At 46.2% G+C, this 12,539-nt stretch overlaps 1 protein-coding gene across 1 annotated transcript in view; it reads left to right on the top strand.

The window, feature by feature from the left end:
• The first annotated feature begins 297 nt into the window (after positions 1 to 297).
• RYR3 (ryanodine receptor 3) overlaps positions 298 to 12,539 on the top strand; it is a 567,299-nt gene continuing 555,057 nt past the window's right edge. The window contains exon 1 of the mRNA XM_010844173.1: positions 298 to 415. Within this exon, the coding sequence (XP_010842475.1) occupies positions 365 to 415 (51 nt within the window). The 5' untranslated portion in view covers positions 298 to 364. The remainder of the gene's footprint in view (positions 416 to 12,539) is intronic.

The following is a 12,539-nucleotide window of genomic DNA, read 5'->3' as shown; positions in this document are numbered from 1 at the left end:
GCGGGGGAGGCCCCACTGCCCCCGCCCGGGTCGCAGCGCCGCCCCCGCCCGCTCTGTGCGCCAGGCGCTGCGCTGTCCGCGGGCTCGGTGGCCGCCGCGCACTTGGCTGGGGCGAGAGGCGAGAGGGTAGGCGGGCTGCTTGGTTGGCGTTGGCGCTCTGCAGTGCAGTGGAGTGTTGCCCAGCTCCCTATATGGTCGGGGATTAGCTCGGTGCTGCTGAGGCAGAGCCAGGAGCCGGAGGAGGAGGAGGAGAAGGAGGAGAAGGAGGAGGAGAAAGAGCGCAGCAGCTGTGGGCGCACGCCGAGCGGCTGCCGGTGGAAGCAGAGGCGCCGGAGGTTGGGGCACCGCCGACGCCTCGGGAGCCATGGCCGAAGGGGGAGAAGGAGGCGAGGACGAGATCCAGTTTCTGCGGACTGTGAGTCTTCGCGGCGGGGGCGAGGCGGCGGGCAGATGGGGAGGAGCGCGGAACCGGGCGAGGAGGGGCTGCGCTGCGCCCAGGTGCCCGATGCGCGGTGCCCGATGCCCGGCGCGTTCTCCGCACCCGCGGGCTGCAGAGACGGACCGGCCACCCACCCGCGGGGCCGCAGGGGGGCTGCGTGGGAAGGGGCATCTCTTCCTGCCTGTCCCTTTTTCCCCTATCGCCACCCCCACCCCAGACCCCCATCTTCCCCCGCCTCTACTGCTCTCCCGGCAACTTGCTAGTTGATCTGAAACCTTTGATGCCCAAACTTCCAGGCAGGGTTTGCTCATGGTTCTGACCCGGAGGATCAGAAGTGGAAACTGTTGCCCCAGAGTCGACCCGCTCTTTCACCCCAATATTCCACCCCAGGCTCCTGTCGCCTCCTCAACGCACTGGAGAACCGCCAGAAGGAACCAGTGGGGCAGGGGCGAGCTTGGGATACGGAGAAGCCGGCGCCCGGGCTGGGTCCCGGACCTAGGATCGCTTGGAAGGGAATTCGCCCAGCACTGCCCCTCGCACTTTAAGCCCCGAACCAGCAGCTGCTGCTGGAGCGTTACTTGACTGCTCCGAGTGTAAGAACCGTGGTTTCTGCTGTTCGCTCTTCAGAGCCCGGCAGGACAGGGAAACCCCGGGCTGTGGCTCCGCGTCACTCGGGTCCCCTCCCTGGCACCGGGGGGCGCTGCTCCGCCCCAGATTTTAGGGCAAGTGGCGGGGATAGTGGTGGGGGTGGAGTTCCTTGTAATCACATCAACCTTGCCCCTTAGGAGTTAACATAAAGGTTTTCCAAGTGGATAACAATCAGGAGGGGTGGGAGCATTGGGATGCAGTCCCAGCTCTGACTTTAGCCAAGTGACCTTGAGCAAGTCGCATAATCCACCCTTCCTAGCCTCAGTTTCCTCATGGGTCAAATAAAGAAAATTACACCAGCTTTTCAGGGTGATAAGGATTAAATGAGATAGTGAATGTCCAAATGTTTTGTAAGCTGTAAGTTGCTCTGTGTTAGAGCATTTTATTTGTTGCCTGGATCTCAGGAATTGGAATCCTTTCCAATTCTCTCCCTCTTTTTCTAAGTGCCACCTTCAAACCTGGTTTCTGAAGATCCCAACTGAGCTCTTGTCCTTCTTTTGCACCATTCCCCTCTCCTTGGAGTGTTCCCTACAAATCCCTTTAGTTTTACTTCCAAATATGGTTTCTCTTTTGGGGCTGGGACTTGGGTCTTGTTTGGGACCTACTACCCTTTGGTACTACCCTTTGGTCCTGGAGAAGGAAATGGCAACCCACTCCAGTACCCTTGCCTGGAAAATCCCACAGACCGAGGAGCCTGGTAAGCTACAGTCCATGGGGTCGCAAAGAGTCGGACATGACTGAGTGACTTCACTTTTTTTCTTTCTTACCCTTTGATACTGCCTTTTGATACTATAGAATTATCCATCTCTTCATCCTGACTCTGATCCACAGACCCAGACCTCAGTCTCAGCTCTCACACTTTGAACAAGACAGCCTCATGTTTACCACTCTTTACAGCCTTTTTGCTGTGAATCTGCCTGTTCCTTCACACCAACAAAGCCCTGTGAAATCCTTAGGCTTTCCTTCCAACAGGTGTTGGAAGTATTTCCTTCCAACAGGTATTGAATGGTTGGCAGCTCCTCCAGGTGCTTCCTGCCTTTTGCCTTCCTCAGTCAGTCATTTCTTCTGCTTATTATTAATGATCCTGTAGCTATTGCTGCGGAGAAGGCAATGGCACCCCAGTCCAGTACTCTGGCCATGGACGGAGGAGCCTGGTGGGCTGCAGTCCATGGGGTCGCTAAGAGTCGGACACGACTGAAGCAACTTAGCAGCAGCAGCAGCAGCAGGTATTGCTGATTGGAGAAATTCCATTCTGACAGATAGGCTCAGTCCGAATGGATAGATGACCCAGAAGGTCAAGGTGAAGTCCTGATGGTTTTCTCGAGATCTGATGCTGCGTATTTCCTTTGGCTTCTGTGACCATCCTCCTAGACTGTTCCTCTCCATCAAGCAGTGTCGCTGGTTTTTTTTTTTTTGGTACACCTGTAACCAAGGCTTACTGTAGGACAATGCTTCTTAAACTGTTTGTGTCAGTGGGTGTCCTGCCCCTAGATCAGAGCAGGTGGGTTCATTTTAAAGCCCATTTATGGCCTCCCATGGGGTTCAAGGTCCCAAGGTAAGAACCTCGGAAGAAGTACTGCGTATCAGTTATGGCTTTGATCCAGACCTGCAAGTGACCATGAGGCTAGTGACTCCAAATGTGGTATTGATCCCTTTACTTCAAATAATGACCTTTAGATGTGTTCCTCAGTAAACCTGAGAAACAGCTTAACTTCCTCATCTTTAGCTTATTGGGGGCAGAATAGGTGATGAAATGGAAGCATAGGAAATTCAGTGCGTTGGCCATGGTTGCCCAGCAAGTTACTAATAATTGTCATTCCATAATGTTAAATTCCCACTAGAGCCTGGCCTTGAGCATTACTCCAGAGGTTATTTATAATCTTAAGAATATACTGAGATGAGAACTGCCATTTTCTGAACCCTGACACTGTCTCCATATCCATGAATTAGGCAAAGTTATTTCTTCAAATCTAATCAACATGAGTTTTTGATACAAGATTTTGACTTTAACTTGCTGCTTTTAGAGCTATCAGGAATCATGGGGCTGTGCTGTCTGTGGAAATTTTTCACCTTTGACCAAGACTGGGCTAAAGAACATATTTCAAAGTTCCCCACCTATCTTTACCTTAGAGTTTCTTTCTTTTCCCAAAACAATATCTTTGAAAGCATTTGGACTGTGTGTTAGTCATGTTATGTCTTTTCACCTTATCATTGTTTTTAACCAGAAAGTCCTGAACCAGAAGTCGATGAAATAGAATTCTATCTTTGCAACCATGAACTTCAGGGGTTGCTGCTCCAAGAACAGATGCCTTTAAACCTACTTAAAAAAAAATAGATCATAGAATAGCGCTGTGTCAAGGACCCTTGGTGATCACTATGTCCTGTTTATCATAACGACAAAAATGAAAGCAGCTAGAACTATGGGTGACCTGAAATGGGCCAGAATTACTGCAGTAATCACTGGAGGCGTGTGGACGGGGGCTTCAGGCACTTGCTGGGTGGTGGTGTTCACTTTGACTCCATCCTCTGATTGAAGCCCACCCTCTCCTAAGTTGGAGGCAGGTCCTACACAAGGGGTTTGAAAGCGTAAGCCTTTACTAACTAAAACCTCCTGCACCCCCAACTCGAAAATGGCCGTATAAAGCTACCTATTTCCTTCTGGCTTTCTGAAATCAGTGGCAGTCATCTAAGTCAATGTGAGCGAGTCAGCCACACGAACAGACCTAAGAATTTTCTTGAAGGCTACAATCTTCCCTCCCACCTCTGCTGGCAGTGGCATCATGCTCCCTTCCGATTGCTCTTGCTGACGTAGCCAGTGTCACTGACGCGGCTCCGAAGCTGCTCAGAAGCAGATAAACCTGCCAGCCACTGATCTGAAAGCAAGAAGTTACGGTGAGAAGAGTGACAGTTACCTTCTCTCCAGACAGTTGGTGGAGCGGCTGGCACCGCGTCAGGCTTTGAGAGTGCCAGGGAGAAGATGGTTTCTCCGCCTCCCCACTCCCATTGTTTTTCCCCTTGGACTGCAGCATCCTTGGAAAAAGAGAGAAAGAAAAACCTCCAGGCCTCAGCTAGTTGTTTTTAAAATGTCATAGCCTTCTCTTTGCCAGCCCCCTCTCCACAATAAAGTTAACTGAAACAGAACTCAGCATGAGAGAGACACTCATTTCTACTAGTTTCCATTAAAAATTGGTCAAGTAGATGCCTCATTTAGCCCTCCTCATAGAAAGTTGTCCTCCTACATCTAAATTTGCAGCTCTCAAGTGACAGAAGGCACTTGGGCTGAGAATTGAGACTGCTCCTGTGGTCTTGGGTTCCAGCCTCGAGGAAGGCTAGGACAAATCCCTGAATTTGAGCTGCAGCAACAATGTGAGCTCATGTCGGTCCAGAAAACGGAGTAGTCCCGGGTTGGGATGACAGTGAACTTGGCCTCCACGGTATATAGATTCCTGCTTGGTTCTGCCCTCAGCTGAGTCTGATTACATAACAGCGGCATGTTGCCAATGCCGTGCCTTTGATCACTTTTCTCACGGAGGCAGGGGGGAGGAGGAGGACACCAGTGACTTCTTCAAGCACAGCGGCTTGGAACGACAGTGTGTGGTGATGAAGGCAGTGCCAGAATGCAGACCCAGTACCAGGCATATGTGGCTGGAAAGCAGGGCTGGGCTGTCCTGTAGAATCAGGTTTGACGGTTAAAATGGCAAAATGCAGAATGTCCCCCTACTCTGGATCTCCCAACATCACTTCCCACCTTCTTGGTCTCTTTTCCTTTGACTTTGGGAAGCTGATCTTATTAAGGAGCTGTAGCAGAATAGCTGGACATCCAATATCCCCTCCTTTCCAGGGAAATGGCCCAGGTGGACATAAAAGAAAGCCAGGTCCTTCTCACAGAAATTGACTTGTGTTAGAAAGGTCACATCTGCACTGGGGGTGGCGGGGTGGTGGTAGCTTCTACCTCAAGGCACTGATTGTCCTGACCAGGGTTGTCCTGAGGGATTGTGAGCCATCGAGTTCCAGAGAATGAGGTGATGATAACTGTGAAACTGGAAATATTGGAATGCATTTTAGCCCAGTGTAGGAAGAGTGAGACCAGAGCAGGTGGGCAGTTGACTGAGGTGTGTCTGATGTTGGCATAATTTTTTTTATGTGAATATGATTGTCAAGCAGGACGAGGACACGTCAGTGAAATGCATTTTTTAAAACAGTTCTTTGTTTCCTTTCCAATACTGAATTAGAGGAAATACAAATATATTGCTGAGTTCCTTAGGGTCGATCTGAGGGGGAAAATGTTGAAAAAGAAAGGGTGAGAGGAATTTATCTGGAGAGTGAAATACCCTAGTAATTATTTTTTAAGGATTTGTATTATTAAATAGATTTTATTATGAGTATCTGTGTTTATTTGCCTCTGTTGCTTTTTTTGTGATCACCTGTTTTCACTGCTTCCTGGGAAGGATTATTCATTTCATCATTTGACTCTACCTTACAGATTAAAGAATGTTGAGTTTAGAAACAACTGGCTCCATCATTTTCTAATTGACCTGCATCCTCCTGCTTGATTCTCCCTCATCTCTTGTGTGGGCCCAGGAATGTCTTCAGAAGCCAGCATTCTGGTTCATTTCCTACAATCCCACATCCATATAAACCCTTCTTTATTAGCTCTGTCTTTAAGCTACCCTTCTTAGGAAATTTATCCAGTAGAGGTGGGATGATGTAATAAAAAGAATTAAACTGGAGGCAGGAATTCTTGTTTCTGTCCCTAGCTCAGTGTGACCTTGAATGAGTCCCTTAAGAAAATGAAGGTTTTCCTCTCTGTCTGGAGGTAGAACCTGCTTTAATTGCTTCACAGAAGAGTCACGAGTGGCAGTGGTCTTTCAACAGTACTTCAAAGGAGCGAAGAGGGTGTATTTCGTCGGGTGTTATTGCTGTGTTTCTCTTGCACGAGAAAAATCAACCCTACTTGTGACTGGGTCTTGTTGAAAAGCACATTTCCCTTCATCTGACGTGCTCTCTGCCACAGGGCTTCCCCTTCATCCCAGAGTTGTTAAGTGGGCTCCAGTGTTGGTTCACCTGCAGCATATCTGGGAAATTACTTGACTAAAACCAACACCAGCTTCTCTCAAGCTATTTGACCGAAAGACTTGATTGAGAAGGCAGGTTACTTGGTGCTAGAACCTTCAAAAGGTACCCCCCCACCCCCCACCCAGGATTCCAGCCACCAAACAGAACATTCAGAGTTATTTTTTGTCTTCCCAGAAAATTACCAAAGCTATGATTTCTTGTTGGACCACCTTTCCTTATTGAATCCCTTTCTCACTGAATATCTTCCTTTCAAAGCTGTCCCTCTCATTGCTTTTATAAGCCCCTTCCCCAGAGCACTGGGACCAGCTTTTCTCTAAAGCCAACCCTGCTTTTCCTCCTAGAGATTTTGCTGCTTCAGTCACGTCTGTTTGGAGAGTCAGGACCTTTGAAGAGTTCCTTTTTGGCCGCACCTGGAGGAAGCAGATGCTTTTATGGCAGGATCCCAGCCAATGCTGAGGCTGTAGGGCACCAAATCTCCCCAGGGAGCCACGTCGGGTCCTTGGGCTGGCATCCTCTCAGTCCTCTCCCTGTTTAAAAGCCAGTGGGGTATTTTAGGGACAAAGACATTTCCAGTCACTGCATCTTCCTTTGCTTCAGTGAGTTTTGCCGTTATAGCACCTCTTCAACTCAGGGAATGAAAAGTGCTGGCGCCTTGGTCCTGATCCTGCCATGGGGATAGGCCTTGGGAGGTGCCAAGCTTGTTTTTTTCCTCCTCTGTCATTTATGATTCCTGATTATTAGAAAACAAAGTTCAGATCAGCTCTGAGACCAATGATGCAGTGTTCAAAAATACAAGAGCTGTGCTTCCTCTCCTCACATGCACTGCTTCCCTTGGCTAGCTCAGAGCACTTGCTGACTCCACAGGAATGCTCAGGGCTACTGCCCTTTTAGGCTGGACACGGTCATACAAGTAGGAGACACTGAGGCATGAGGCCCTGATTTTCTCTTTGTTGGCTCTTTCTTCATTTTCACCTTCCATCTCCTTAGGCAGCGAACTCCTCTCATTGGTTACAGGTCTTGCAGCCCCATTCACAATTTTATTTATTTATGGTTATGCTCGATCTTAGTTGCTGCGGAGGCTAATCTCTAGTTGCAGTGGGCAGCTTCTCATTGCGGTAGCTTCTCTTGTTGCAGAGAACAGGCTCTAGGGCATGTGGGCTTCAGTAGTTGTGGCTCATGGGCTCTCAAGTGCGGGCTCAATAATTGTGGCGCACAGGCCTAGTTGCCCCATGGCACATGGGATCTTCCCGGAACAGGGATCCAACCTGTGTCTCCTGCACTGGCAGGCAGTTTCTGTACCACTGAGCCACCAGGAAAGCCCCCAGCCCCCGTTCAGGCTTGACTATTTGAAGAGGTCTTACTTTACTGGGCCCAGTGCCCAAGAAGGACAACAAACATTATATCCTAAAATCAGATCCCAAAGAGATTCAGAAATTTCACTCAACAGGAGCCATCCCCTCAAGGGTGGCAGCTGCTTGCTGCTGCTTACTGTTCAGAGAGCAGAGGAGGCAGGAGAGAACTCTGGAGACGGAGCGGCTGCCCCTGTGCAGAACCTTAAACACCATCAACAGTTTTCTACTGAGTTTATGTGTGATTTTATGCCATAGGAACAAACCCATGTGATGAGCAAGGCAGCATAGCTTTCAGGGAAGTGTAGGAATGGAAATCTGAGTTGGTGTCAGTGTTACCCAGAGGGCTGTAGTTCTCCTTGGTCTGCCTTTGGGATAAGGCAATGACTCAAGAAATTCCCTCTATCAAAAGATAGAAATGCGAAATTGTTAGCTCAGTGGGTACCATCAGTGATTAGCATCATTAACAGCTGAGCAGAGCCAGTTTCTGAAGCACTAGGAATTGGATTGCTGTCACCTGAGAACACCTGGGAGAACTCCTAAGTGGGGTAAGCCTAGGTGAAGCACTTCACTGGTTCTTGGGGAACCCTGAGTAGGCAGAAGAAGCATCAGGGCATAGAAGTCTGGCCTGTGGGGGTGGTGGCACAGAGACCCCCATCTTTATTTGCATGTGACTTTTGATCAGAGGTGAGGAATCCTTGAGCTACATAGAAGAAAGTAACCAACCTCATTTCAGGCATTAGTAGGATCACTGTTTACAGCCAGGATTGGTGCTACTTAATACTTTGTTTTAGATAATTCCGAATGAGAGACAACAGTTAGAAAAAGACGGACTCTGATTGTTATACAATAAGGTGACTCTACGGCAAATTGAGCACTAAGGCAGTGCTTTCTTGAAGAAGGAAAGAGTTCAAGCCACAAAACTCCATTGTCATTTATCATGTTTGGTGATGTGTTGCTCATCGTTATCCCAAACAAATGCTCCAGAGTCCCTGAGACCAATCCAGAGACAATTAGAACAATCCTGCAGCAAAAAAGAATGCCAAGGAAAGCCACCTATCTTCCAGTGGAGCAAATAGGGAAGGCTCTTACTGGAAGGTACACACCAGTGATAAGGCCTGGCATTTACTCCCTGATAATTTCACAGCTGAGTTCTCTAATGGGCCTGAGCAGAGAGAGCTAGTCAGTGGGACTACAGGAAGAAATGGAAAGTTCTCCATCAATGGCACGTAAATGTCTACAGTGTAAGAAGTATTGATTGACACTGCTGTACTCCACACCATGGACCAGATCCAGACTGTAAATAACACTGAGGCAGTAAGAGAGATCTGGTTGGCCGCAGCTTCACATTGACTCAAAAGCTGAATCCAAGAGGTCATATCGAAAGAGAGCAAGCAGTCCTGGAGGACTGTGAGCCCCTCCTAAGCCCCATCATCTCTATCATACAGGACATGTGGCTGTTATTCTCAACTACTGCAGTGGTCCACCTCCAAGTCAGCCTCTCTTCTCTCCAGGGTGTCCGGCAAAGAGGAGTCCAAGAATAAACCATGGTGATGTCTTGAATAAATCTCATTTCTTCACAAGAGGGGTTTTAAGATGAAAAATGTAACAGAGAACATTCCAGTCTAGTGGGTAAACTCGGAGTGAAAGCATTTGCTTTATTCTGGAGCATTCCATCACTGGATACCTGTAGGATTGTCTGTCCTTCCCTGGGTTGTAGTTTATCCATTTCTGAAGATGTGGCCATAATGAGTGTATCTCAGGGATGCTTTGAAAATAGGAATGAGGTGATCCTGAGTCTCTTCTAGGAGAATTAGATATGTGTATATGGAAGGAGTCATTTGAAATAAAGGATATTTAGTGGCCTCATTGCATGAAAAGTTTTCTATCCACCTGAAGTGCTGACTATAGATTATAAATTTTAGGAGCACAGAGGTCTCTATTCAGTCTACTCCAAATCCCTGGGTACCAGTAGATTGGAGGACTCACTTTTAAACACTTTTGGGTCCAGGCAGGTAATGAAAATGGTAACCCACTCCAGTATTCTTGCCTGGAGGATTCAATGGCCAGAGGAGCCTGGCAGGCTGCAGTACATGGGATTGCAAAGAGTCGGGCACGACTGAGCTACTGACCCTTTCACTTTCAGGTAACAAAATGTGTGAATCTAGCTTTATTTGCAAAGAAAGGCAGGCCTGATCTACACATTCAAATAAAAATTTTAAACACTGCCAGCCAAGCAAAACACATCTGCAGCAGGATCCTGAGCTGTCTGCCAGTTAGTTTGCAGCCGTGGACGCACCTTTAGATTCTGAGCGAATGTGCTCCCTGGAATGCATGAATATTTTTATGAGTAGGATCAGGTTCACAATGCACGTCAAGGTCCTTGGATGAAAATGTCAACATAAAAGACAGTGTATCATCTGTCACAGTGTATAGGAGAGATTGGCAGGCAGACAGATTAGTAGGCTTAATAAATGATAGACTTGATCCTCAAAATGAATGCAGATTGTTCTAGCCTTTAAATACCCTTTAAAGTTGTCACATAGATATAGATATTGTGAAATATAAGGTAAGCAGGGTATTCATTCAACATTTATTGACCAGCCTGGCCCTGACAAGTGACCGGGAGTTGCATAGATGAGTAAGACATCTTAATGTACCACACCTCTAACAGCTGAAGGTCAAGAGGGGGCTCAGTTTGCTTTTGAGGTAACAAAGATATCAGTCACTTCAGATGCATTTATAACAATTTAACTTTCCCCTACTTCAGTGGTCCAGAAATTTTCTTATTAAAATCTACGACCTTAAGGACGTTTCTTAACATCTGTACCTATTTCCACATGGGTTAAATGAGAGTAGTAATAGTGTGTGTCTCCAAGGGCTGATGTGAGGATTAAATGAGTTAATCCATGTAAGGTACTTGGAAGAGTGCCCGGCATATACTAAGTCCCCAATAAATATTAGCTATTAATATTGTCTCAACAATCAGTGTAAAACATTGACCTTAGTCACATTAGCTACTCCAAATGTCATTGCACATCCATTTTAGAGTTGGAAAGTACAAAGGGACCGTACCTTGGGATTATTCCATGGTCTGGATTGCTGACATTCTGCTTAAGTATAATATGACCAGGCCTTGTGAATGGAAATGAGCTGGGGATGTACATGGCCCCAAGTGCACAGACTGAAAGGTCAGTTCTCAGAGTATCTGCTTCACAAAACCTCTTGATGAAAATGCTAACTGATTCATCCTCCGGCAATTTTTGATTATCTGTAAGAGTGGATGGACAAAGTGGTTTGCAAAATCCTAAACACAAGCAACTCATTGTCCTTGGTTTGGCGAGACTTTTCTCAACCTATGTCTTAAATATAGGAATTTGCTTTTCAGGGAATTTTCTGTATTTTCAGCAATGCAGTCATCCTACTATAAAGATCAGCTATGCACCTTACCTGATGCCCTCTCATGTCTGCGGCTGCAAAGTCTGAACCTAACATAAACCTTGATACTTGCTTTAGAGCTCTCTATCCTGAAGGGTCCTGATGCAGGCAGTGGCCCAAGCTTCTGGTTTTTACCTAGCTCCTTCCCTACCAAACATTATTGCCATTATTTCTTCTTTGCTTTCTGTGGAATTAAGTTGGATAATGTTGGTTATTTAATCTTTATTAGAAATTTTCCCTTCCCTGGATGAGGGTAGATGTTTACCTAGTTAAGTCTCTCTGGTCCTTGAGGTGTGGCAGGTATAATGGGAGTCTAATCCCAGGGATGGGGGAGCCTGGTGGGCTGCCATCTATGGGGTCGCACAAAGTCAGACATGACTGAAGTGAACAAGCAGCAGCAGCAGGCACATGGGCTAGCTGATGGTTTCTTGTTTTTGATTAGGTTTTAACCCCCAGTGGGCTCTTTATTTTCATTCATAAAGCTGGTTCCAACAACCAAAATGATTGGGCTCAGTAGATGAGAAATTATGCTTTAAACAATTAAAGTGAGATTTCCTCCAACTAATAGAGAATGGGTGGGCTTTTGATTTCTTTGAAGAAAAGAGATTTTTTGGGGGTGGGGTTACTGAATCTGGGTGTTTCACTAGCAATAAATTTCACTTTTTTAGTTGTGAATAGAAAACTAAAGTCTATGGATGAGCTATTTCATTGAATCTAGCCTCAGTTTCCTAATCTATAGAATTATGACTATCATAATTCATGGCAGAGGTCAGGATGAAATGACCACACCCTGAGATTCTCCAGAGCCATACCCTATTTTGTTATTATTAGTTGCCTGTTTCCTCCCAATACTTGATAATGTCTGGTGCTTGAGAATGTCCTCAGACAGCATCTTTTGCAGAATATAAAATGCTGTCAAGATGTCACACGTGCATGTTAGAACCTGGGCAACAGTGAAGTCTGATTACATATATAGAGAGATGACTATTATAATCAAATACATTTTAGATCAAAGTTATTCTGACATATTTATTTTTGTACATAAATATTATTGTGGTGACTTATAATTAGGCATAATTGTACACGATTCACATAAATGACTATAATTAGTATAAATGTTGCCTAGCAAGACCATTTTTAAAAATTGCATGTCTTAGCTCTCCTGTTATTAACAATTCTTCTGTTGATGGTTTTTCTAGCACTACTACCGTTTTCAGATCACCATTACCTTCATAACATCAGTGTCAACACCATCGTCATATATCGTCCTTGATAAGAGAGTTTAAGAGCTGCAGGTAAAACAAACCTGAGTGTGAATTTTGGATTGATCGTTTGCACAATATAAGATCCTGATAGTTTCCTCATCTCTCAAATGCGCATATTGATAACTTTTCATGTAACTGTTGAGATCATTGAGGGTGGTAACGTTTGTATAGCTGTAATGAGCACAGAAGATCATGGCATCTGGTCCCATCACTTCATGGGAAATAGATGGGGAAACAGTGGAAACAGTGTCAGACTTTATTTTTGGGGGCTCCAAAATCACTGCAGATGGTGACTGCAGCTATGAAATTAAAAGATGCTTACTC

Source organism: Bison bison, unplaced genomic scaffold (assembly GCF_000754665.1).
Source record: "Bison bison bison isolate TAMUID 2011002044 unplaced genomic scaffold, Bison_UMD1.0 scf7180017864197, whole genome shotgun sequence".
NCBI classification, from domain to species: domain Eukaryota; kingdom Metazoa; phylum Chordata; class Mammalia; order Artiodactyla; family Bovidae; genus Bison; species Bison bison.
The sequence above is the reverse complement of the archived record's forward strand: the minus strand, read 5'-3'. Positions and strand labels throughout refer to the sequence as shown.